The 25,489-nt window shown below is 43.6% G+C and overlaps 1 protein-coding gene across 1 annotated transcript in view; it reads right to left on the bottom strand.

The window, feature by feature from the left end:
- prkcha (protein kinase C, eta, a) overlaps positions 1-23,731 on the bottom strand; it is a 115,727-nt gene extending 91,996 nt beyond the window's left edge. Inside the window, exons 1-2 of the mRNA XM_034195359.1 lie at positions 23,091-23,731; positions 1,859-1,922 (exon numbers count right to left, since the gene is read on the bottom strand). Of these exons, the coding sequence (XP_034051250.1) occupies positions 1,859-1,922; positions 23,091-23,441 (415 nt within the window). The 5' untranslated portion in view covers positions 23,442-23,731. The remainder of the gene's footprint in view (positions 1-1,858; positions 1,923-23,090) is intronic.
- Between the last annotated feature and the right edge of the window lie 1,758 nt (positions 23,732-25,489).

Below are 25,489 nucleotides of genomic sequence, written 5' to 3'. Positions count from 1 at the left end.
TCCTCCCATTCGTTCCTCATTTGTTTTGTTGTACATTTTTCGATTTTTGAGACATATTGCTTTAAGTTTTCTGTCTTGACGCTTTGATGTCTTCCTTGGTCTACCAGTATGTTTGCCTTTAACAACCTTCCCATGTTGTTTGTATTTGGTCCAGAGTTTAGACACAGCTGACTGTGAACAACCAACATCTTTTGCAACATTGCGTGATGATTTACCCTCTTTTAAGAGTTTAATAATCCTCTCCTTTGTTTCAATTGACATCTCTCGTGTTGGAGCCATGATTCATGTCAGTCCACTTGGTGCAACAGCTCTCCAAGGTGTGTTCACTCCTTTTTAGATGCAGACTAATGAGCAGATCTGATATGATGCAGGTGTTAGTTTTGGGGATGAAAATTTACAGGGTGATTCCATAATTTTTTCCTCAGAATTGAGTGATTCCATATTTTTTTCCTCTGCTTGGTCTAAAAAAGTAACCGTTACTGACTGCCACAATCTTTTTTTCTTGATTTCTTATAGTGTTTCTTAAAGCCAGAAAGTTGCCATTTGAAATAACTTTAGTTTTGTGTCATGTCTGTGATCTGCTTTTTTTCTACAAAATTAAACAACTGAATGAACATCCTCCGAGGCCGGTGATTCCATAATTTTTGCCAGGGGTTGTACACAAACAAACAAAACTCACAGACAAAGTAGTTAAAAGAAAGAGAAGAAGAAAGAAAACAATGTACATAGTGCCCAAAAGGCTTAGGCAGAAGCAACGCTTATCAACGCCTACATCACTCCATACAAAATATTCCATTTTTTTTTTTGCGCCACAAATGGAGACACAGAAGCATTTCCTGGTCGTCCGAGCACCCACAATTTTAAAATGATACAAACCCCTTAAATTATATATTCCTTCTCTTTGCGTAAAAAAATCTTGAATTCTAAATGGCAATTGCTTATTTTTCACTTTGTACATCAATTGAACAGTCTTGAACATTATCATATACTTAAAATATATAATAATGTGATATAGTTTTCTATATGATTGGATGATTTTTAAATGTTGACCCCTGTGTAATCCTTCACTGACCCTGACCTGGCTACAGCCTCCATCCTGGGATGGATACATGTTTATGCAGGCCATGGTATAATGAAGCTGGATTATAAGTGTTGTTTAGACCCCTTAAGTGGTACCAAATAAGTCAAAATTGGCTTTGGGCTCATGGAACTCCCAGATTGTGTATGAGGCTCCCCGTCTCTATCATACATCTCCAATGTTTTCCGAGTGTTTAGAGGTTTGATGTTTGCAAAAGCTAGGATTCGATTGTATGGTAATGTCAGGATACCTCTGAGATGCTGAACACTTTGTTTTTATGGTCAATCAGAAGAGGACAAAAACACTTAAGTTTGCCATGGAGAAGTCGTGTGTGTGTCAGGCAGTGAGTTGTGAGCCAGAAAGAAGGAACTTATCCGACACAGAGATAAAGAACAACTTGTTACCAAACATAAATCATCACTGAACACAGCAACAAAGTTCATCTTATTTAAAAGGCTTCATCTCATCAGCTAAAACTTCACACACATCATGGTGACGCCCGCAGATGTCTGACTACGTCACGCTGACGGCTGAGCAACACAAAAATTCAACAACTGAGCCAAAGAGAGGATCCCCGCCTACACACCACCACATAACAACATTCACACACACATGCAGTTAAAAAGAGAGAGAGAGAGACCTGATATGATTATTGAAGAGGCAATATGTTAAAGAATAAACTCTGAATTAGAAAATAGTTTGTGCATGCATTAAAAACAAAACAGGCAGAGGGAGAAGAAAGACAGTGCATGAGGAGAAACGTGCTTGCTGCAGCCTTACCATCAGTGAAGGATCCGTTGAGCGTAATAAGGACGTAGACTTTGCCCTCTGGCTCCAAATCCATCTGCAAAAACAAGGACACATTAGATGGCTGCACACTAAATCACTTGGTTGGAAATAAAGATAATAAGCTCCAGTCTAATATGATAATAGGAACATTTCAAAGTACTGCAGCATTTTAAACAGCTCATGAAATCTTTAAAAAAGCCATTGATCCAGACGTTCTCCAGCTTCAACGAGTGCAGCACTCAGACTGGAATTCCTTCACAACTCAATTTTCCAGGTCTGGATCTCAATCCACATCAGGGCCAAACTGAAATAATGCACAATAACAAAAACACATGGCCTTGTTTTTTTTTTTTAAATGATGATACAATATATTTTTGCCACAATCTAATATAAGTCACCATTTGGCTACAAAGACCAGTGTTAGGGTTTTTAGCTAACTGAGACAGAGGTGAATCGTCCTAAAAGCACTCGTTTTCAGGCAGAACCTTTTTCTTCACCTGCTGCTTTAGGGCCCAGTCACACAGCACACGACGATAGCTGAACGAAGAAAAAAAGTCACAAAGTCACAAATCGTAGAGAAAAGGTGGATGAAGGACCCTGCACTTCTCCCATCACCGAAAAACTGCAAATCCAGAGAGCATAAAGGAAAGAAACAAAGCCGAAACTAACAAAAGAAAAACGAAGCGAATGCCGACCTTGACATTTCAAACAAAATCAAAACGAAACATGCGAACGTGCGCACAGCCACTCCAGCCGTCTGTCTGCATCATCAGAATTGTTTTTAGCAAGTTGACTGAGTACAATTTTGGACTCCTATTTAACGTTCATGTTGGACTGTTAATCATCAGCAATGCACACCAAAATGCAAGTTACTTTTATGTTGTTTATAAATTAGTAAAACATCAAAGGAAAATGATCTATTTTCATCGTTATATAAAACAAATAATGACTGTTTTTTCATTCTTTCAATGGACCAAATATTTCATGAGGTGAAAGATGGAACATACCACAGCTGAAGTGTACCTATGATAAAAATTACAGACCTCCCCATTCTTTGTCGGTGGGAAAACTTGCAAAATCGACAGTGGGTCAAATGCTTATTTGCTTCATTGTATGTTGTTCCAAATAAACCAGATACAATTGTTATGTGTCGACGCGGGTTGAGGAGCGGACCTGCGTCAGACGGAACCCAGCGCTACAAATAACCAGAAAAGCGGTTCCAAAAACAATATATTTATTACACCCACTGTGCATAAAAGGTGTAAAAACAAAAACAGCGTCCCTCTGGTGGAGTGACTGTTGGCACGCTCTCCAGCGCCCGCAAGGATCAAAGCCCGGTGCTCCTGGACTCACTACCACCGCCAAACACCCCCCAGGTGGACACAACAAACCGACTCTCTGTGAAGCAAAGAAGAGGTGAGGTAAGTCAGCAGTTACAACAATATCTTTCAAAAGACACACGCTATCAGCAACACATTCAGGTCTGTATCTTTTTTAACTTTATGCAAATGAGCAGCTTCTCATAACAGGTGGAGGATCACTTATCCGCACGCCACAGCAGTGAGAAGCAAGCTGCACAATTCTCATCACAATTCAAGTATACTGTGTAACAAAACACCAAGTTACTATCAACAATGAATCAAACACTTAATTACCTTTAATGTGTGCTGACAGCATGTGTCCTCACCCTTCCTTGCTTCACGGGCTCGATGTGTCAAACCCAGGCGCGGTCCTCAGCGTCTCACAAACGAACATCACAAGGTCGAGTTCCCAGCAGTTCTGTTTCAATCACACATGACTTAAATGCAGAACGCCATCCAATTATCTGCTTCAGCTGAAAGTCTTCAAGGTTGCATGTGAGCACCCGTCACAGGTGCTACACATGATGTTGATGAGGGTGAAGGACTCTTCAGCCAGCACCTTCTCCACAGACAAATCAGTTTCCATGCCACCTGAAGAGCAAAGAAAAGAAAAGAACACCAAAATATCCAGCCACACCCCCCAACACACAACAACAATTTCAGGTTAAGAAAAATAGTTGGGATGCGTAAACTCGGGCCAGCCATACAGACTAAATAGCAACTGGGAGGGAGAAGTCACTGTCTGTTACAACAACCTAAGACCTGTGAGGTAAATAAGCAGCAATGAAGATGTGTCTTTTTAAGACATATGTCACAAAAACATACTAGAGCATCAAGCTCACAGAGCGCAACCCTCCGCCAATACTAGTGTCCAATTCCACAAATTTTTACCTTGGAAAAAACTTTCAAGGTCTAAGTCCTGTTAGAAGTGGCTTTTCATAAGCTAAACTATAACACAAAATATAGATCAAAGGGGCTTTTCAATATTAAAATCAAATATCCGCTAAATCCACAATACAGATCAGATGTGAATCAAACTTAGTCCATTCATTGAGAGTGTCAGTTTGCACCTCATTGTCACAAATTAGAGTGACCGAGGCACTTTTGAATAAGATATAATACAAAATGTGCACCAAATGGGCTTTTCAATATTAAATTCAAATGTCCACAAAATCCACAATCTGGAGAAATCAGATCCAGAGCAAACTTTGTCAGGTGATAGTGAGTGTCAGTCTGCACCTCACTTTCAAATATGAGAGTGATTGGGGCACGTTTGATTAAGATATAATGTAAAATATACATTAAATGGGGTTTTCAATGTTAGATTTCAATGGCCACACAATCTGTAATCTGGATCAGATCTGGATCAAACTTTGTCAGTTGGTAAAGGATACCATCCTACATAACATTCCCAAGTATGTAAGAAATTTGATATTTTTTGACAGTTATGAATTTTTGAAAAGCTGTACAATGTTAAAGACAGGGATTTTTCCAATTTTCCAAGACTTTTTCTGATTTTGCCCTTTGCCCTTGAAAACTGAATCAGTTCTTGTCTATTAGGATATGAAGCTTCAGTTAAAAAAAAAAAACAATATTTGAAAAATTGTGTGCTCCAAGCTGTTCATAAACAAACAAACAGACAGACAATTAGGAGTGAAAACATAACCTCCTCCAACTTCACTGGTGGAGGTAAAAAGAGGTAACCATCCAACCCCACCTCTCAAAAGTAACCATCTATCTGCAGCAGCCAGGTGGAATGTGCACATGGCCTTCTCGAGCCGCCATGATCCTCAACACATAGAAACAGTCCTCATGGCCAAAATGTCATAGATCATGTTCCCTCACAGCAAGTGATACTCTTGCACAAGTCTCCCTAAGTAACTTACCAGAGGTAGGAGGGAGTTATCAGTGACCTAAACTGATGACTGGATGTCTTTGGTACTAGGTCTTTTCAAAGGATCCTTAGATACCACTGGAATCATTTTGTGTGAAACAAGTAGTGACTGGAGGTGGGAATACGTCACTATCAAGTCATAACACTGCAAGTCTCAAGTTACAACCCCTGGCAAAAATTATGGAATCACCGGCCTCGGAGGATGTTCATTCAGTTGCAGATCACAGACATGACACAAAACTAAAGTCATTTCAAATGGCAACTTTCTTTCTTTAAGAAACACTATAAGAAATCAAGAAAAAAAATTGTGGCAGTCAGTAACGGTTACTTTTTTAGACGAAGCAAAGGGAAAAAAATATGGAATCACTCAATTCTGAGGAATAAATTATGGAATCATGAAAAACAAAAGAACGCTCCAACACATCACTAGTGTTTTGTTGCACCACCTCTGGCTTTTATAACAGCTTGCAGTCTCTGAGGCATGGACTTAATGAGTGACAAACAGTACTCTTCATCAATCTGGCTCCAACTTTCTCTGATTGCTGTTGCAAGATCAGCTTTGCAGGTTGGAGTCTTGTCATGGACCATTTTCTTCAACTTCCACCAAAGATTTTCAATTGGATTAAGATCCGGACTATTTGCAGGCCATGACATTGACCCTATGTGTCTTTTTGCAAGGAATGTTTTTAGTTTTTGCTCTATGGCAAGATGCATTATCATCTTGAAAAATGATTTCATCATCCCCAAACATCCTTTCAATTGATGGGATAAGAAAAGTGTCCAAAATATCAACATAAACTTGTGCATTTATTGATGATGTAATGACAGCCATCTCCCCAGTGCCTTTACCTGACATGCAGCCCCAAATCATCAATGACTGTGGAAATTTACATGTTCTCTTCAGGCAGTCATCTTTATAAATCTCATCGGAACAGCACCAAACAAAAGTTCCAGCATCATCACCTTGCCCAATGCAGATTCGAGATTCATCACTGAATATGACTTTCATCCAGTCATCCACAGTCCACGATTGCTTTTCCTTAGGCCACTGTAACCTTGTTTTTTTCTGTTTAGGTGTTAACGATGGCTTTCGTTTAGCTTTTCTGTATGTAAATCCCATTTCCTTTAGGCGGTTTCTTACAGTTCGGTCACAGACGTTGACTCCAGTTTCCTCCCATTCGTTCCTCATTTGTTTTGTTGTGTATTTTCGATTTTTGAGACATATTGCTTTAAGTTTTCTGTCTTGACACTTTGATGTCTTCCTTGGTCTACCAGTATGTTTGCCTTTAACAACCTTCCCATGTTGTTTGTATTTGGTCCAGAGTTTAGACACAGCTGACTGTGAACAACCAACATCTTTTGCAACATTGCGTGATGATTTACTCTCTTTTAAGAGTTTGATAATCCTCTCCTTTGTTTCAGTTGACATCTCTCGTGTTGGAGCCATGATTCATGTCAGTCCACTTGGTGCAACAGCTCTCCAAGGTGTGATTACTCCTTTTTAGATGCAGACTAACGAGCAGATCTGATTTGATGCAGGTGTTAGTTTTGGGGATGAAAATTTACAGGGTGATTCCATAATTTTTTCCTCAGAATTGAGTGATTCCATATTTTTTTTCCCTCTGCTTGGTCTAAAAAAGTAACCATTACTGACTGTCACAATTATTTTTCCTTATTTCTTATAGTGTTTCTTAAAGCCAGAAAGTTGCCATTTGAAATGACTTTAGATTTGTGTCATGTGTTGGGAAGGTGTCGTAGCACGGACCCACAACAGGGGGCGCTAAAGAACGGACAATGAATAAGCCAAAAAGTAACAATTTAATGTTGTGACAACACACAACTAAACACACAAAAATTGTAAAGTCAATTAACACCAGGTGACGTGTGGGCAGGCTCGAAGATAGAAGACCCCCGACGAGAGAGAAGCCGCGTCCCACACGGCTTCCACCACCAACGGTCTGAAGAACACCGGAGCCGCCAAGTCCCGCGTCCCCAGGTGGCCTCTGTCTTCGGCTGTCGACCCTGGCACTGCTGGCAGAAAGCAGAGACAAGATGAATGAGTGTGAGTCCGCACACTCAGTAGTCCACAGTCTGCACACAGTTAGGAGGGAGCACCTCCACCTCCAATCATACACTCGTGCAGCTCCTGATTAACCACTTATCTGGTTTGGGGTGTGAGGCGAAGCCGTCGCTGTCACACCAAACGCCAATCCCACAGACAAGGCAAAACACCAGGAAAACGGCTGCAACAGAAGTTCAGATTATTACACAACGTATGAGTCAGCAGAGAAATTACCTCTTGGTAGTCGATTTCTCGGCGGGGAGGTGGAGTTGCAGTCCGGCTTATGTATTGGTGTAGATGAGTGACAGCTGGTGCGATGAGTGACAGCTGTCACTTCCTCTGGGTCTGGCGCCCTCTCGTGCTTGGAGCCCGCACTCCAAGCAGGGCGCCCTCTGGTGGTGGTGGGCCAGCAGTACCTCCTCTTCAGCGGCCCACATAACATCATGTCTGTGATCTGCTTTTTTCTACAAAATTAAACAACTGAATGAACATCCTCCGAGGCCGGTGATTCCATAATTTTTGCCAGGGGTTGTAGTTGTCAACACATGACAGTAAAGCTGACTTGATACTTGATTCAATTCATTGTTATTGGTGTCCTAAATTGTTGATTTAGGGCACCAATTAGCATGGAAGTGTTACAACCATACAGTAAGGAAGCACCCTACAGATTTATTGGCATCGTCAAACACACACTGTCCAGTGACTTCATGATTCCAGGAGCTGAAGTTTTACAGTAACAAGGGAAAAGGCCAAATTTGTAATATTCAAGAAAGAGACATTTCTTGAACCCACATCTGGATCACTACTTGTGAATCTTCCTGTTGACAGGACAAAGCAAAACAACAGAGAAACACAATGCGCTTGACACAAGTTGGGAAAATGAAAAACCTGTGCAATGGTATCTGACGTTTGCTGATATACTATCAATGCAGCTATGCAAGTGAGTACATATTTGCATTGTTCAATGCGTATGTCATGTCTGAGGAATCTGGACAACGTGGCAGAAAGCAGGTCCAGCAGGTTGGACGGGTTGCTGAAATGATGTGGGGACCTGATCAGCTGAGTGTGAACATCAAAACATAATCTTAGAAAGTAGAGCTTCATAATGAGATTAGGGCTTACTGGAGACGGATGGTAAAACGTGGACAGAGTACTTCCTGCAGTAACCAGTGAATGGAAACTTCAGTGACTGAATGTCTAAACAAAGCTCTGTGTTACTCACTCCACCTTCAATGGAAAATGCTGTGCCAACAACTGACACTTTTGTGTGAATATTTTTTTCTCCTTGTAGTCTAATTTTTCTTTATGTGAAATTAGGCACATACTCATATGATCGGTTTCAATCAGGCGTCTAGACAGGCAGTTTGACCTGTCTGGCCAGATGATATCCTCATAACGTGCCATCATTAGTGTTTTACTATTTGCTCTTTCTGCCTGAGAGCTCATAAAGAACAAAAACTGCAGGGCGTGAGCCAAAGGAAACAGGAGTCAGATGAAGGTGGCACAAATTTGGCGTGGGTGCAGAGAGAGCATGATGCTGAACTTAAAAAGCAGAACTTCTAATGCTGCATCAGTCTGGAACCTTATTTCTCTTATTTTAGAAACAGAAGTGGGGGTGGAGAAGCACACAAGCAAGCTAGTAGTCTGACAAACTCCATCGACTAAACAAAATGTGAAGAAAATCGCAATTAGAGCTGTGAGTCGTTTTTTTTAAATGAACAATTTCCCTTATTTCGGCTTCTTAAATGTGAATATTTCCTGGTTTATTTTTGCCTCTGTGTCACTAAACTGAATATATTTGGGTTGTAGACAAAACAAAAAAATTCAAGGATGCTTTGAGAAGCCCAGATCAACATTTTTGTCCGTTTTCTGACATTTTATGCACCCAACAATTTATGGATTAATCCAGAAAAATAATCAACTGATTAAGTGATAATGAAAATAATTGTTAGTTGCAGTGCGACAGCAGCACGTCTGAGTCTGACTCTACACGCAAAGTGATCAAAGGGAATAATGTGATAATTAACCAGCAGATGACAAAGTAAAACCTCTTGAATCTTTCTAAAATCAGTTTTAAGCTGAAACAAGGCCATTTTAAGTAGAAACGAGGATATAATCGGTGAATTGCTGCTGACACTCCGAAATGACGCGTGCGCAGCTGCATGTCAGACTCAGATGTGCTGCTGTGGTGCTCTCATTGGTCCCCCATCTTTTATTATGACATAATGCTGAATTTATGTGGAAATGATTGTTGTACAAAAGCTTCAGATATCTGACGCTTTTTCCTGACTTTGACCTTTGACCTATGACCATGAAAACTGAATCAGTTCTTGCCTATCAAGATATGAATCTTCAGTAAAAATTTCATAACAATATATGAAAAAATGTGGGTTCCAGGCTGTTCACAATCAGAGAAACAAATCAAACAAACAAACAGGGGTAATAATATAACTTCCTCCAACTTTGGTGGTGGAGGTAAAGCAGCTTCATCAAGACAAAGATGTCAAAATAAAGGTTCATATCATGAGAGCAGGTGGGCGGCAAAGGAAGTGGCCCAAAATATCACAGGCGGAACGGTTTAGAAATATGACAGTGCAGACATCAAGTTAAAAAAGAATAAGAGAAAAAAAAGAACCCGAGGAAACAAAATGTTCTAGTAAAGTCTGGTTAACAGACCTTCAGAGATATGTGAGGTATGAGGAGAAGGAGACAAAGATGGCTGCAGATAAAGGTGCATTTTTGCGTGGAACACAGGCTGAGAGTTGCCTTCGAGCACTGATCAGATGGTGGGAACGCGGCAATAAGCGGCCGCGTGGGCGAGTGAAGGCTTGTGGCCGACTGACTGCTGCCTTATATGTGAAACAAAGATGAACCGGCTCAGCGTTTCTTCTGACGCAACAAAGCACACAAAGCCCCCACAGTTCAGATTGCGATAACAAACTTGACGTGAAGAAAAAGAAAGAAACAAAGAAAAGAAAAAAAAAGCAGGCCAAGCTTCTTCTTCTTTTGTTTGTACTTGACCTACATGTTCACATGGTTTGATTTCCTCCTCCTCACATCCAGGTAAATCTTTCGATCTGGATCAATTCAAGATAATTTGGAGACAAGAGCACAAAGGTTTTTTTTGTCTTTATTTCCCTTTAAACCCTCTTTTCCAGTAAATGCATTATCAGATGTCAGGCACTCTTAAGTCCTTGGTTCCGCTAAATAAGTTCTTCCTGAAGAGCTTTAAAGTAGGACTACATTTTTGTAGTGCCGTTCCGTCTGCAAACAGATCCTCAGAGTGCTCGACTAACAGACACGAGTAATCAAACCACCAGCTCTACAGTGACAGGACAACGGCCACCTTTGGGACTGAACCGTTATCACGACATGGAAGGACTAAACTCATGGTTGTTTTCATAATCGATTAAATGATTGGTTATTTTCTTCATCAATTACTTGTTAAGTATATAAAATATCAGAAAATGTTAAAAAAGGCTTTATTTTCCAAAAGGCCAAGATGACACCTTTAAATCTATTGTTTTGTCCTCAGTCCAAAGATAATCATTTTATTGTTAGAGAGGAATAAATAAAGCAGTAAAATAAACCAGAACACACTGGTATTTAAAAAGCTGAAATCAGAGAATTCTGATTTTAAAAACCCATGTTGTGTGGGCCGCCAGAAGAGGAGGTACTGCTGGCCCACCACCAGAGGGCGCCCTGCCTGAAGTGCGGGCTTCAGGCACGAGAGGGCGCAGCCGCCTCACAGGAGCAGCCAGGGTGACAGCTGTCACGCATCACCTGCAACAGCTGTTACCCATCATCTGATCAACAGGGGAATATCAGCAGGACGACGCCTCCACCTCTTTGCCGAGATATCGTTTCTACCGAGAAGGTAACGTGCTCAGCTGACTGTTTAACAGTGATCTTTGTGACTTTTGTGCATTGCTCTGAGAGTATTTTCCAACGAGAGGTGGAGGTAACTTACCTGCCGTTCGGATTCCTGGGTGCGAACGCGCCCTCCTTTAATTGTCCTTTGTTCCTCGCCAGCAGTACCAGGTCCGACACGCGGAGGCAGTGGCCACCTGGGAGTTCGGGACTTGGCGGCTCCAGTATTCCTGGGGTCTGGTGGCGGAGGAAACCGTGTGGTTCCGGTTCTACTTTGGAGAGGCGTCTCCTATCTTCGAGCTTGCCCACACGACACCTGTGTGAATTTGACTTTGTCCATTATTGTAATCTGTTGTACTTGTTGTGCATATTCACAACAGTAAAGTGTGTTATTTGACCTATTCCATTGTCCGTTCATTTGCGCCCCCTGTTGTGGGTCCGTGTACTTACACTTTCCCAACAGGATATTTCGGCCAACGTCATGGATCCCGAGGGGCGTCAACCGGCTGTTGAACGGCCAATGGAAGAACAGGGCGCACAGGCGTCCGCAGGAGGAATGATCGGTGAGTTGCAGCGGATCCTCACCGCTTTCACGGCTCGGTTGGATTTAATGACCGAGCAGAACGTCCTCCTTAACCGCAGGGTGGAGGCTCTCGCCGCGCAGGTGGAAGCGCGCCCTCAGGGCGCTGCTGCGGCTCTCCCTCCTGTCGACCCTGTGCGTAACAGTGACGTTCCACAGGTCGTTCAACGACCCCTCCCACCCTCCCCTGAAGCATACATAAGCCCTCCAGAGCCGTACGGGGGTTGTGTGGAGACATGTGCGGACTTTCTTATGCAGTGTTCGCTCATCTTCGCACAACGTCCCGTCATGTACGCGACTGATGCTAGTAAGATAGCTTATGTAATTAATCTGCTTCGCGGCAAGGCACGTGCTTGGGCTACAGCGCTTTGGGAGCAAAATTCACGGCTCCTTCTGACATATGATGGGTTTGTGAGGGAGTTCAGAACAGTGTTCGATCACCCAAATAGAGGAGAGACCGCTTCAGCCGTGCTGCTGTCAATGAGACAGGGGCGCCGGAGCGCAGCTGCTTATGCAGTCGACTTCCGCATCGCGGCTGCGAGGTCCGGCTGGAATAACACTGCCCTCCGCGCCGCCTTCGTAAACGGACTGTCGTTGGTCCTGAAGGAGCTCCTGGTGGCCAAGGACGAACCGCGGGATTTAGACGGGCTTATTCATCTCGTTATACGATTAGACAATCGGTTAGAGGAACGCCGTCGGGAGCGAGGCGAAGGACGTGACCGGATACGCGCCGCCCCTCTCCCTTCCGGGTGCGAAAAGGGGCCGCCCTCCCCACGCTCCACAGCCGCAGCGCTTTGTGGGGCAACAGCTCCCCCTGTTGACGTTGTTAGGGAAACGCACAGGGCCAAAATGGGGAGGCTGATCCGTGGAGAGTGTTTTCTCTGCAGCTCAAAAGAGCACACACAGAGAGACTGCCCCAAACGGCCAAGACGTCAACACTCGCCCTTAGAGACTGGGCTAAGGGGGGGTCAAGACATTCAAGTGAGACACACACAAATTGCCACACGACTCCCAGTCACAATCCTGAGCGGGGATTTAACCCTTCAAGCCCGAGCACTGGTGGACACGGGCTCAGAAGGGAATCTGCTAGACAGCAGATGGGCAAAGGAGGTAGGGCTCCCTCTGGTGGCGCTTCCTACGCCATTGCAGGTGCGGGCACTAGATGGCACCCTCCTCCCTTTACTCACACACAAGACACAACCAGTAACTCTGGTGGTGTCTGGAAACCACCGGGAGGAGATTGAGTTTTTTGTAACTCCTTCTACCTCCCGCGTAATTTTGGGCATCCCATGGATGTTAAAGCACAATCCCCGGATCGATTGGCCGTCTGGGGTGGTGGTTCAGTGGAGCAAAACCTGCCATCGGGTGTGTTTAGGATCCTCGGTTCCTCCCGGTTCCCAGGCTAAGGAGGAGGTCAAAGTCCCTCCCAATCTGACGACAGTGCCGGTTGAGTACCACGATCTTGCTGACGTCTTCAGCAAGGATCTGGCACTCACCCTTCCCCCGCACCGTCCGTACGACTGTGCCATTGATTTGGTTCCAGGCGCTGAGTTCCCGTCCAGCAGGCTGTACAACCTCTCACGACCTGAGCGCGAATCAATGGAGACCTACATCCGGGACTCATTAGCTGCCGGGCTGATCCGGAACTCCACCTCCCCGATGGGGGCAGGTTTCTTTTTTGTGGGCAAGAAAGATGGCGGACTTCGTCCATGTATTGATTACAGGGGGCTGAATGAGATTATGGTTCGCAACCGATACCCGTTGCCATTGTTAGATTCCGTGTTCACCCCCCTGCATGGAGCCAAAATCTCTCACAAACGCCCCCGCGACGTTCCAAGCATTAGTTAATGATGTCTTGCGGGATTTCCTGCACCAATTCGTCTTCGTATATCTAGACGATATACTCATCTTTTCCCCGGATCCTGAGACTCATGTCCGGCATGTACGTCAGGTCCTGCAGCGGTTGTTGGAGAACCGGCTGTTTGTGAAGGGCGAGAAGTATGAGTTTCACCGCACATCTTTGTCCTTCCTGGGGTTTATCATCTCCCCCAACTCCGTCGCTCCTGATCCGGCCAAGGTTGCGGCGGTGAGAGACTGGCCCCAACCCACTAGCCGTAGGAAGCTGCAACAGTTCCTCGGCTTTGCAAATTTCTACAGGAGGTTCATTAAGGGCTACAGTCAGGTAGTTAGCCCCCTGACAGCCCTGACCTCACCAAAAGTCCCCTTCACCTGGTCGGATCGTTGCGATGCCGCGTTCAAGGAGTTGAAACGGCGCTTCTCGTCTGCACCCGTTCTGGTGCAGCCCGATCCTAGTCGCCAGTTAGCGGTTGAAGTGGACGCCTCGGACTCAGGGATAGGAGCTGTGCTTTCCCAGAGCGGGAAGACCGATAAGGTCCCTCACCCGTGTGCCTATTTTTCCCGCAGGTTGACCCCGGCCGAACGGAACTATGACGTCGGCAATCGAGAACTCCTTGCGGTGAAAGAGGCTCTTGAAGAGTGGAGACATCTGTAGGAGGGAACGTCCGTGCCATTCACGGTTTTCACTGACCACCGGAACCTGGAGTATATCAGGACTGCCAAGCGGCTGAACCCCAGGCAAGGCCGCTGGTCACTGTTCTTCGGCCGTTTTGACTTCCGGATCACCTACCGTCCCGGGACCAAAAACCAGAAATCGGATGCCTTGTCCCGGGTGCATGAAGACGAAGTCAAAACGGAGTTGTCGGATCCACCGGAACCCATCATCCCGGAGTCCACTATCGTGGCCACCCTCACCTGGGACGTAGAGAGAACCGTCCGGGAGGCCCTGGCACGAAGCCCGGACCCCGGAACTGGGCCGAAGAACAAACTATACGTCCCACCAGAAGCTAGGGCTGCAGTCCTGGACTTCTGTCACGGCTCCAAGCTCTCCTGTCACCCAGGGGTGCGAAGAACCGTGGCAGTTGTCCGGCAGCGCTTCTGGTGGGCGTCCCTAGAGGCTGACGTCCGGGATTATATCCAGGCCTGCACCACCTGCGCCAGGGGCAAGGCTGACCATCGCAGGGCACCAGGCCTACTCCAGCCGCTGCCTGTGCCTCATCGCCCCTGGTCCCACATCGGCCTGGATTTTGTCACGGGCCTCCCGCCGTCCCAGGGCAACACCACCATCCTCACGATAGTGGACCAGTTCTCCAAGGCGGCCCACTTTGTGGCCCTCCCGAAGCTCCCAACAGCCCAGGAGACAGCGGACCTCCTGGTCCACCACGTCGTCCGGCTGCATGGGATTCCAACAGACATCATCTCCGATCGCGGTCCCCAGTTCTCCTCGCAAGTCTGGAGGAGCTTCTGCCGGGAACTGGGGGCCACGGTGAGTCTCTCGTCCGGGTACCACCCTCAGACCAACGGGCAAGCAGAACGGGTAAACCAGGAGGTGGAACAGGCTTTGCGCTGCGTGACTGCCGCGCACCCGGCAGCCTGGAGTACCCATTTGGCCTGGATCGAGTATGCTCATAACAGCCAGGTGTCTTCAGCCACCGGCCTCTCCCCTTTTGAGGTATGTCTGGGGTATCAGCCCCCGTTGTTTCCGGTGGTTGAGGGAGAGGTCGGTGTGCCCTCGGTCCAGGCCCACCTACGGAAGTGCCGTCGGGTGTGGCGTGCCGCCCGTTCTGCTTTGCTAAAGGCCCGGACGAGGGCAAAAGCCCATGCAGACCGTCGACGGGCCCCGGCCCCTGCGTATCGGCCAGGGCAGGAGGTGTGGTTGTCCACAAAGGACATTCCCCTCAAGGTGGACTCCCCCAAGCTACAGGACCGTTACATCGGCCCATTTAAGATCCTTAAGGTCATCAGTCCAGCCGCGGTGAGGCTTCAGCTTCCGGCCTCACTGCGGATCCATCCTGTGTTTCACGTGTCCCGGATAAAACCACATCACACCTCACCCCTCTGTACTCCGGGTCCGGCACCGCCTCCTGCCCGGATCATCGATGGCGAGCCGGCTTGGACTGTACGCCGGCTTTTGGATGTCCGTAGGATGGGCCGGGGCTTCCAGTATTTGGTGGACTGGGAGGGGTACGGCCCCGAAGAACGCTCCTGGGTGAAGAGGAGCTTTATCCTGGACCCGGCCCTCCTGGCCGATTTCTACCGCCGCCACCCGGACAAGCCTGGTCGGGCGTCAGGAGGCGCCCGTTGAGGGGGGGGTCCTGTTGTGTGGGCCGCCAGAAGAGGAGGTACTGCTGGCCCACCACCAGAGGGCGCCCTGCCTGAAGTGCGGGCTTCAGGCACGAGAGGGCGCAGCCGCCTCACAGGAGCAGCCAGGGTGACAGCTGTCACGCATCACCTGCAACAGCTGTTACCCATCATCTGATCAACAGGGGAATATCAGCAGGACGACGCCTCCACCTCTTTGCCGAAATATCGTTTGTACCGAGAAGGTAACGTGCTCAGCTGACTGTTTAACAGTGATCTTTGTGACTTTTGTGCATTGCTCTGAGAGTATTTTCCAACGAGAGGTGGAGGTAACTTACCTGCCGTTCGGATTCCTGGGTGCGAACGCGCCCTCCTTTAATTGTCCTTTGTTCCTCGCCAGCAGTACCAGGTCCGACACGCGGAGGCAGTGGCCACCTGGGAGTTCGGGACTTGGCGGCTCCAGTATTCCCGGGGTCTGGTGGCGGAGGAAACCGTGTGGTTCCGGTTCTACTTTGGAGAGGTGTCTCCTATCTTCGAGCCTGCCCACACGACACCTGTGTGAATTTGACTTTGTCCATTATTGTAATCTGTTGTACTTGTTGTGCATATTCACAACAGTAAAGTGTGTTATTTGACCTATTCCATTGTCCGTTCATTTGCGCCCCCTGTTGTGGGTCCGTGTACTTACACTTTCCCAACAACCCAACTCAAAATGATTTAATGGCCTGCATGCCTTTAGCGCATTACCCATCAGAAGAAGATGCTAAAAGTGCTTTACAGTGATGCCTTACATTAACGTTCATATACTGATGTCAGAGTACGGCCATGCATGTGGACACTGGGAGCAACTTGAGGATTGAGGACTTTGCCCAACGGAACTTATGTTTTCCTGCTGTGACAGGGATTTGAGCTGAGGATCCTCTGGTCTCAAGCCCACCATTTTCACCTCTAGACTGCTGGTTTCCAACCTTGAGTCTGAGCCTTCTGTCCTGCCCATTGGAGAGGGGCACCGTAGATCCCAGGAGGAGCCCAAGGTTTTGTCTGCTCTGAGGTTATCAAAATGAAAAGTTCACCTATTTAAAAAATAAAAATAAATTCCTAATAACAAACTTACTTGACAATCAAAACTAATTCAAAATATGATTTTGTTTGGAGGAACCAAAGAGAAATAAATTAATGAATTAATAAATAAATGAACTGCAATTAATCACTTTATTTATTTATTTTTTGGATGGGGGAGGTGCCTCAGCCTTGAGAAGGTTGAGAATCACTGATCTAGACCACCACCTCCCTGAAAATTTTTACATTAAAATTAAATATAACACAATGTTAAAATACCCTCAGTTGTATGAGCATTGTCTTCTTTATAATTTGCAGATGTTTTTTGGCATCCCAGTGCAAACTACACCACACACACACACACACATATATATATATATATATATATACACTGTATATGCAATTTGTACATGTTCAATAAAATTCCTCAATCAATCATAATATTTACATTTTAATAGCATCTGCAGGAGGGCGTGCATGTGCGCATACATGAGCTTTTGACAAGAGCAGAAGTTAGCTTTGATTTAGTGGAAGTTAGAACGCACGTTGACGTCCGTGAAATGTCTTGTAAATTACTCCATAGGTGTCATAAGGTTATAAAAACAGTATTTTCAGTTTTAGAAGTCTTTATTTCTCTCTAGATTTTACAGAACATAGATAGATAGATAGATACTTTGTCAGTTTAAAACTAAAATTCATTTTGCATCCCTGGGAGGCTCGTTTAAAAACATACAGTGAGTGACCACCCAGACACCCTATAATGATCACACTACCAATAAATACACCACATACACAAATACATACACATAGTGTTTACACTAGATAAATACACAAGTACAAGTGCAGATCCCCAAGGCAAACAGGGCAGACAGCATAACAACCTATGCAACAATGAATACCCCTAGATTAATACTGCACTGGACTTATAGTTGGTTCAAAAGCAGGATTGACTGGTATACAAAAGAGTATTTAAATCTGATACGTTTGAAAGAGGGAACTCTGAAACGTCTGCCTGAAGGCACAAGTTGGTATTATAACATATGACAAACAGGTTATATTTACGCACAAACTAAATGGAGTTTGCAGCTAGCTAGGCCAGCCACTGACGTCACGGTGTCGCTGTACTCTGATTGGCTGTCACCTCCACCCCACAAAAAAATGGAACAGAATGAAACAGAATGTGACATTTTAACCTCTTAAAATACCTCTTAAACTAGGTCAAGGTTAGCCATCTGTGAACTTGTCCAAGGTCTGTGTCTCAAGAATGTTCCCTGTGAATTTTAAGACTCTGGCAGTAATAGGACTGGACTTATGCTAGTGCAGCGGATAACTGAAAAAAATGCTTCTAATGGTGATTTGAAGCACCAAAGTTGGCACACGTACTCCTTAGACATTACTCTTTTAAAAATGCCGAGTGGCCACATGAACTTTCAATAGGCGGCCAAGAAGGGGTCAATTGAAGAATTACACAGGGGTCAAAATTTAAAAATGTTCCAATCATATTGAAACATATTCCATATTATTTGTCTGATCATAAAGATTCCAAAAAGGTATAGTTTGGACTATCTGTGAATGAATGTTCTGGAGTAATGGGGTAAAAACAGCAAGACTGGTGACAATTTTGTACAGGGGTCAAAAGTTTAAGTTACTCCAATTTTGGCAAAAAGTGATGCAAATTATTAGTTGAGTGAAAATGGTTTTAAAAAGGAATAGTTTGCATCATGTATCATACTTAGTTATCATGTTACAGGGTAACATATATCACATGTCATAGAATCCAATGGATGCTGGCATTGTTTAACCTTTACTTTGTAAACCAAGCACGCAACACAGTCAAAACTATTCCATTTATTAATCCTATTAGCTCAACCAGTAATTTGCACCACTTTTTACCAAAATTGAAGCAACTTTAACTTTTGACCCCTGTACAAACTGAAACTGACCTTTCTCAGTGTTTTTGCTGTTTTTACCCCATAACATTCATTCACAGATAGTCCAAACTATACCTTTTTGGAATCTTTATGATCAGACAAATAATATGGAATAACTTTCAATATGATTGGAGTATTTTTAAATTTTAACCCCTGTGTAATTCTTCAACTGACCCCTTCTTGGCTGCCTATTGAGAGTTAATGTGGCCACTTGGCATTTTTAAAAGAGTAATGTCTAAGGAGTATGTGTACCAAATTTGGTGCTTGCATCACCATTTGAAGGATCCCTCTGTAAATATTCACTTATCTGCTGCACTATGCTGAGCACAGACAGTCAGCAGACAGACGGATGCAAAGTCGTTGCAATACTCAATGGCCATATTGGAACAGTTGTTTAATAATTGATTAATTAATTAATCATTGCAGCTCTTATGAATTTACACTTGACTTTTGGTTCAAAGGGGTCACATGATGCACCTTTCCTGTGTGCTAGTGTTGGTCAAAGTGTGTCTTAAAACAAGTTTTTAAATGTAGCAAGTGAGGTGACGCATCCTAAAAATAGCCCATTTGAGTTGGTGTAGATTTGGGTTCAATTCCTGCTCCCAGTACCCGTCTGTGTCCTTGGACAAGACATTTCATCGGCATTGTCCTAGTCCACCAAACTGTAAATGGGTATCAACTTAGTGGAGGAAGTAACCTGCGTTGGACTGATGTCCCGTCTTGGGGGAGTCATGGACTCCCATCCGCATCACGGAATCTGGGATACGCACTGGCACCAATGAGCTTCAGGGAAGATAAAGGACTTACTTCTTCCTCTAATGTCGCATGCACATGTAGGCGGTGTGTAACTGGGTATTAACACTTTCAATAAGAAGACAACAGAAAACTACACCCCGCACAGTGTGCAGTTTCCACCGCACGGTGCAACAGTTGTGTTCTTCATTCACCTGCTTCCATTAGACAGTGGCCACATCAGACCATCTTTCTCCATTTCACTCTGTCCTCTGTATCTTTTATCAAACCACCCACCCACATGTATCTCTCACCACATTCATAAGCCTTCTCTTTGGGCTTCTTCTTCTCCTCCTACCTGGTGCCTCCATCCTCAGCATCCTTCTCCCTACATACCCTGCATCCCTCCTCTGCATATGTCCAAACCATCTCATCTTCACCTCTCTAACTTTGTCTCTAACCCATAATACCTGTGGGTTAGGGAACTTCATTCCTAGTTCTGCCCATCACTGTCACTTGTACGTTACCCATGATCCATGCGGGTGAGCCAGACGCAGTGCAGGCCAGTTCAGCTGGAGTGTCTCAACATCACAAAAATCTAAAATGAACGGTTTCAATCCAAAATGTTTCTCATAGCACGACATCGTCTTTATGGAAAGTCAAAGAATACATGAAACCTCAACCATAGTCCGCTATTGATAACAAAAACACTGCATCGTCCTTTTAAGCAAGCTAATTCTACCATCAGCAATGCACTCATTATTCAGCTAAAAAATATTTTCAAGTATGTTGCTGCCTTTTTTAAAGGTAAGGTGTAAACAGTTGAGGTGATTTAATTCGCATAAAACAGAATTTGTTTGGAATGTGTTGTAGACGTTTTTACAAACTGTAAGTCATTGTTGGAAAGTCAATCTGGAGAGAGAGAGAGAGAGAGCGAGAGAGAGAGAGAGAGAGAGAGAGAAACCATCAATTACATTTAGGGAGTCGATACTACTTCAGTCTGCTCCAGGCTGGGATGGGTTTAGGTTACATTCACAAACACCTGCGGAGGCTTTATGAAGCTTCAAAACCGAAAGTCATCCAACAAAGGGAAACTCGTGTTTGAACAGGCTACATTCTGTCCACATCTGAAGTGAGACTTATCTACTAAAGATGACATGATACCACTTTTTCATGTCCGATACTGACACTGGAATGCTAAGTATCTGCTGATACTGACACCAATCTGATACATGTCTATAGATGTACATTGGCTAATCTTAGCTACTTAACAAAACAGTAACTGAAATATTCTACTGTCCTAAAGGACCATACATATCCACAACAATACTTGGATTAGATTTTGTTTTTTAGTTTAATTTCAGATATCCGTTTTAGTAATTTGCCAATGTTGGATCAATACCAACATGAAAAACCAGCTTACTTCACCCTTATTTTCTACAACAACATACTCCCTGTTCATGGCCTTTAACCATCATGGCTTCCACTTTGTGCACTTATGTGTCCTAAGACTGTGTGCAAAATCATAATCAGCCATGCATGGTTTATCGGTCTCCCTGCTTGAAGTAGCAACATGGCGGTTTATCGCTAGTTAAATGTTTGTACAGGCTGGTCGCACTCTGAGCAGCCGAAGACGCTGCATGCGCACCATTACTGTGGCATAGCGGGCCAGTATCGCTGACAGAAAGCAGAACTAACACCTCGACGCAGGAGTGGTGGATGTGGTTTCTCACCGTACTGTCTGCACTTGACAGTAAAACCTTCCAGGCTAGTATGTAAAAGAAATTAAAGTTTCCAGTCCATGAGTCCCTCAAACAAACATAAAGGTTTGACTATTCATTGATTAAGAACCGATGCCGCTAATCAGTGTTTCACAGCTTTCCTGTGAAGCCCCCAAGCAAAGCGAAAAGAACATCACCAAACATACCCCCCTGCAATAAATCACATTAATAGCTGACCTTTCGTAATATTGTGGAAACTGAAATAAAGATGTTCACATGGGGGAATAAACATATCTACACTGAATAACCCGTTGCATCCCCAACCCCACATGCAACTTCAAAACCACACATACTGTATGTTGAGAGAGACAAAGAAGACAAGACGTGTCTGCTTCAGCTACATGCACACAGAATCCTTTTTGCAGGGTTGCTATTTGACTTTTAGAACATAACCACTGCTATGAAAATAAAACTGTTTCTTCAATGTAGTGCATGTCTGTACATAAACAGTCTCTCTCTCGCTCACCGTTTACTGAGGATTTTGCTTAACTGCCTCCCTGGTTTTCTTCTTCGTCTAAATTCACTAGATATCCTTTCCACTGGGTTGTGTGGTAATAAACTTGTTATTTGGATTATGGAATGTAACAGCTGTGAAACTATCAGAAAGTAATAGTTTACTTCTCTGACTCAGTATATTTTGATATGGAAAGGGTGTCTCTCACTGGCAGACACACCTGCTCCTAATCCATCCTTAATCCAGGATCCATTGCTTACATAACACTTGGCAGACTCCTCTTTGGGATATTACATCACTAAAATATAGTCACTCCTTGGATTGATCCAGTGCACCTAAATTCTAGAGATAATCTTTTAGCTGTGAAGTATTTGTTCCATACAGTACGCAAAGGTGGACCAACTCTGAAGATTTGGCACTCCCGAAACTGGCAACTATTTTTGGAAGGGTGGAATGAACTCAGCTGTCCAGCAGCCTTGCAAATTACATTCTCTTGAATTAATGGCTTAATTATTTTTTGGAAAATGCATTAAATTTTGAAAATTTCTCTAATACATCAGCATCCAAACAATAGCTTCCAGAGGTACTGCACATTTGTAGAATTGTGATATGGTCTGGGTCAATCATCTTTTTTTTTTTTTTACCTTTGTATATCACACAGAATGCATGTATTTGCTTAGCGCAGTATGTGAAGTTGTAAAATTCAAAATATTCCAGGTTCAGGGTGGGGTACGGAAGTGGTAGTATTATCCAAGTTGACAAACTTTTTATGCATTTCAGAAAAATTAAACTCTTATTCTAAACCTAAATTCTACATCTAAATTATGTTGCCTTAAAACCCCCAGGCACCCCCCCCCCCCCCCCCCGGCATTTAGTTTTTTTGAGTATTTCAGAACATGAAAGACTTTACAAAACAATAATATTTGTCTTGAGCATTAAGAAAACCACTTTTTAAGCAATGCTGCATTTGTTTTTGAACACGAAAAAACGTAATCATTTTCTAAAACAGATCGTTTCAAGCTTTTCAAAACAATGATTCATTTTCACAAGGAAGTGCTTCATTTAGTGTTTTGCATAAACAAATTTGAATAATTTTCTGAAGCAATGAATTCATTTAATGTTTCAAAATGATTCATTTTCATCAGGAAGTCGCGTGTGAGACAGAAAATTACAAATTTTTTCAAGCGCCGTTCCATCCCTTCTATAAATTACGCAGGGGTACCCCCCAAGACCCCTTTGGCTACAGCCCTGCTGTGTGGTAAACGGAGGGAATTTGACTGGAAATCATAGTGCTGAACTGATGTTTCCTTCCCAGTCCCAACAGGTGTACTTTCCACTCACCCATCCCTGAAAGGTCTCTCCAGTGTTGGAGGTTTTAATGAGGTCCTCGAACTTAATGGTGCAGTTGGCCACAAAGTCATCATAACCAATCGGAGTGTCGTGGAAAACAGCCAGCTCGACGTTTCTGCCATCGTTCACGTTCAGACAGAACTCCTCGTTGTAGGTCGGGCTGTTGGTTTTCAGCTTCGTGTTGGTTTGTCCTATTTTGTAGTCATCCACCTTGACCACGATGTAGGGGTCGAGCGCAGGTGGCGCCTTGTTGAAGATGACAGAGTGCCGCAGGGAGAAGGTTGTCGGCTTCAGTCCCACCGCCTCTCCAATGCGGAGCTTCAGATAACCATTAAACTTCATATTCACCGACACATACGGAGCTTGAATTATAAGACATTAACAAAAAGTCAAACGCTAAACACCGGTGGTACTTTCATAAAGTCACAGTGTGTGAACCAGGTCGCAGTTTTCGCTGTGTCGCTCTCATTCTGAAGCTCCAGTCTCAGTGCGCATGTCCCTCTGAAGGTTTTCGGTGTGAAAACGGACTCCTGTGGAACGTCAGTAAATAGGAAGGCGCAGCAGAGACGCCAAGTTCCGGACTGAGAAATAAACACTGCTCAACCTGTCACCGTGTGCGTCACGGTCACGTAGCTCGACTTCAAGTGTTCGTTTGAAGAGACGTCTGCCACTACAAAGACCACGATGCATCGCTCTGTGCACCTACCCTCGCCTCTCGGTGAGGAAAGGTCGCCATCTGGTGGAAGCTTCTAAATTCTTTTTTTCCTCTCTTTCTCGTTTCAACCTTGTGTGTCAAAAATCAAAACCCATAAAATAAAATAACACGTAAAACATTAACCATTTGAATTAACCACTCATCCAATACCCTATAAAAATAGAATTTAGATTAATTCCATATTATAAATTAATTTTGAGTCGCTAGTCTCCAAATGTCATGATGACTTAAATATTCTAAGTGAAACAATACTGCCCTCTGATGGCTGCTATGGTAAACTACAGAATAGTATTTTTTTCTTTCCATATCCTGTTCATAAACAACTATTACTATACAGAATTAATTGTTATAAATTCATAAGTACCTCATAGATGAACAGGCTGGAGTTGAGTTTCCCAGTTTGGGCTTTGGTCTTCCATGGCAACTGACAAGCTCTTTGCAAATTAATAATTAATTGTTAAGTAAAATAAAGAGAGTAATGTTTTTATTATTTAAAAACATTTTCAATTTAGAATGTTGATTTTCTATGACATCTAGTATATTTATTTGTAATGTAATTTATCAACATTTATTTAAAATTTTTTAACTTTTTAAGCAATGTTTCATTTGTCTTTTAAACAGAAAAAAAAACGGAATAATTTTCTGGACTAACAGTGTTTCACGTTTTTCAAAACAATTATTCATTTTCACAAGGAAGTGTTTCATTTAAATTTTTTTTACCATTTCAAAAAGTCAGTGACCTTATAAAGCAATAGTATGACTTGTTTTGACCACAACGACAAAAGTTTTGTTTTTGAATCTAAACAAATTTGAATATTTTTAAAATAATTTAATGTTTAAAGTTATCAAAATGATTCGTTTTCTCAAGTGCTTTATTTTGAATTTTTTTATTTTATTTTATTTTATTTTTACATTTCAAAAAGTCAATGACCTTATAAAGCAATAGTGTCACTTGTTTAGACCACAAATAAATCATCCTTTTTTTTTTGAAGTTTTGTTTTTGAATATAAACAAATTTGAATATTTTTTAATAATTGTTATCAAAATGATTCATTTTCCCACAGTGATGCCGGTAACGCGTTACGCGTTACTCTAATCTGACCACTTTTTTTTAGTAACGAGTAATCTAACGCGTTAATCTTTCCAAATCAGTAATCAGATTAAAGTTACTTCTCCATGTCACTGTGCGTTACTATTATTTTTCATTGTGGGTCGATAGCAGCATTAAACTTGGTCCGTGGGCAGGAGGTCGGGGTTCGACTGAACTGCCCACTTTAAGTGAGCTGTGAGCTTTTCATCCGCGGTTTTTTGCAGCTGCTCGACTCGTTGTCTCCTCTTAAAGCGCGGTGATCAGCACACCTGCACTGAGCTTTACAAAGACATTTTTATACTTTTTTTCCTCCTTTATTTAGAATTCTGAGCTGAGCCGCTCTGTATCTGCACGTTAAAAACAGCTGATCCTCCGCGACGCGTCAACAACTAACACTATTTTCCACTCAAATGCACCTAAACTCTCTTTCTGAGGACCACATGATGTGAAAACGCAATAAAACCTTCTTACCTGTAAATCTGGTCACGTTTTCTGCATAAATAAATGTTATCCATTCTTTGTGCTCAAACGCCAAAGCAGGGGCGAATCCAGATGGAATGGGGGCGTGGGGCAGGGATGTGCCCC

Source organism: Thalassophryne amazonica, chromosome 19 (genome assembly GCF_902500255.1).
Source record: "Thalassophryne amazonica chromosome 19, fThaAma1.1, whole genome shotgun sequence".
NCBI classification, from domain to species: Eukaryota; Metazoa; Chordata; class Actinopteri; order Batrachoidiformes; family Batrachoididae; genus Thalassophryne; species Thalassophryne amazonica.
This window is presented reverse-complemented; position numbering and strand designations above follow the sequence as displayed.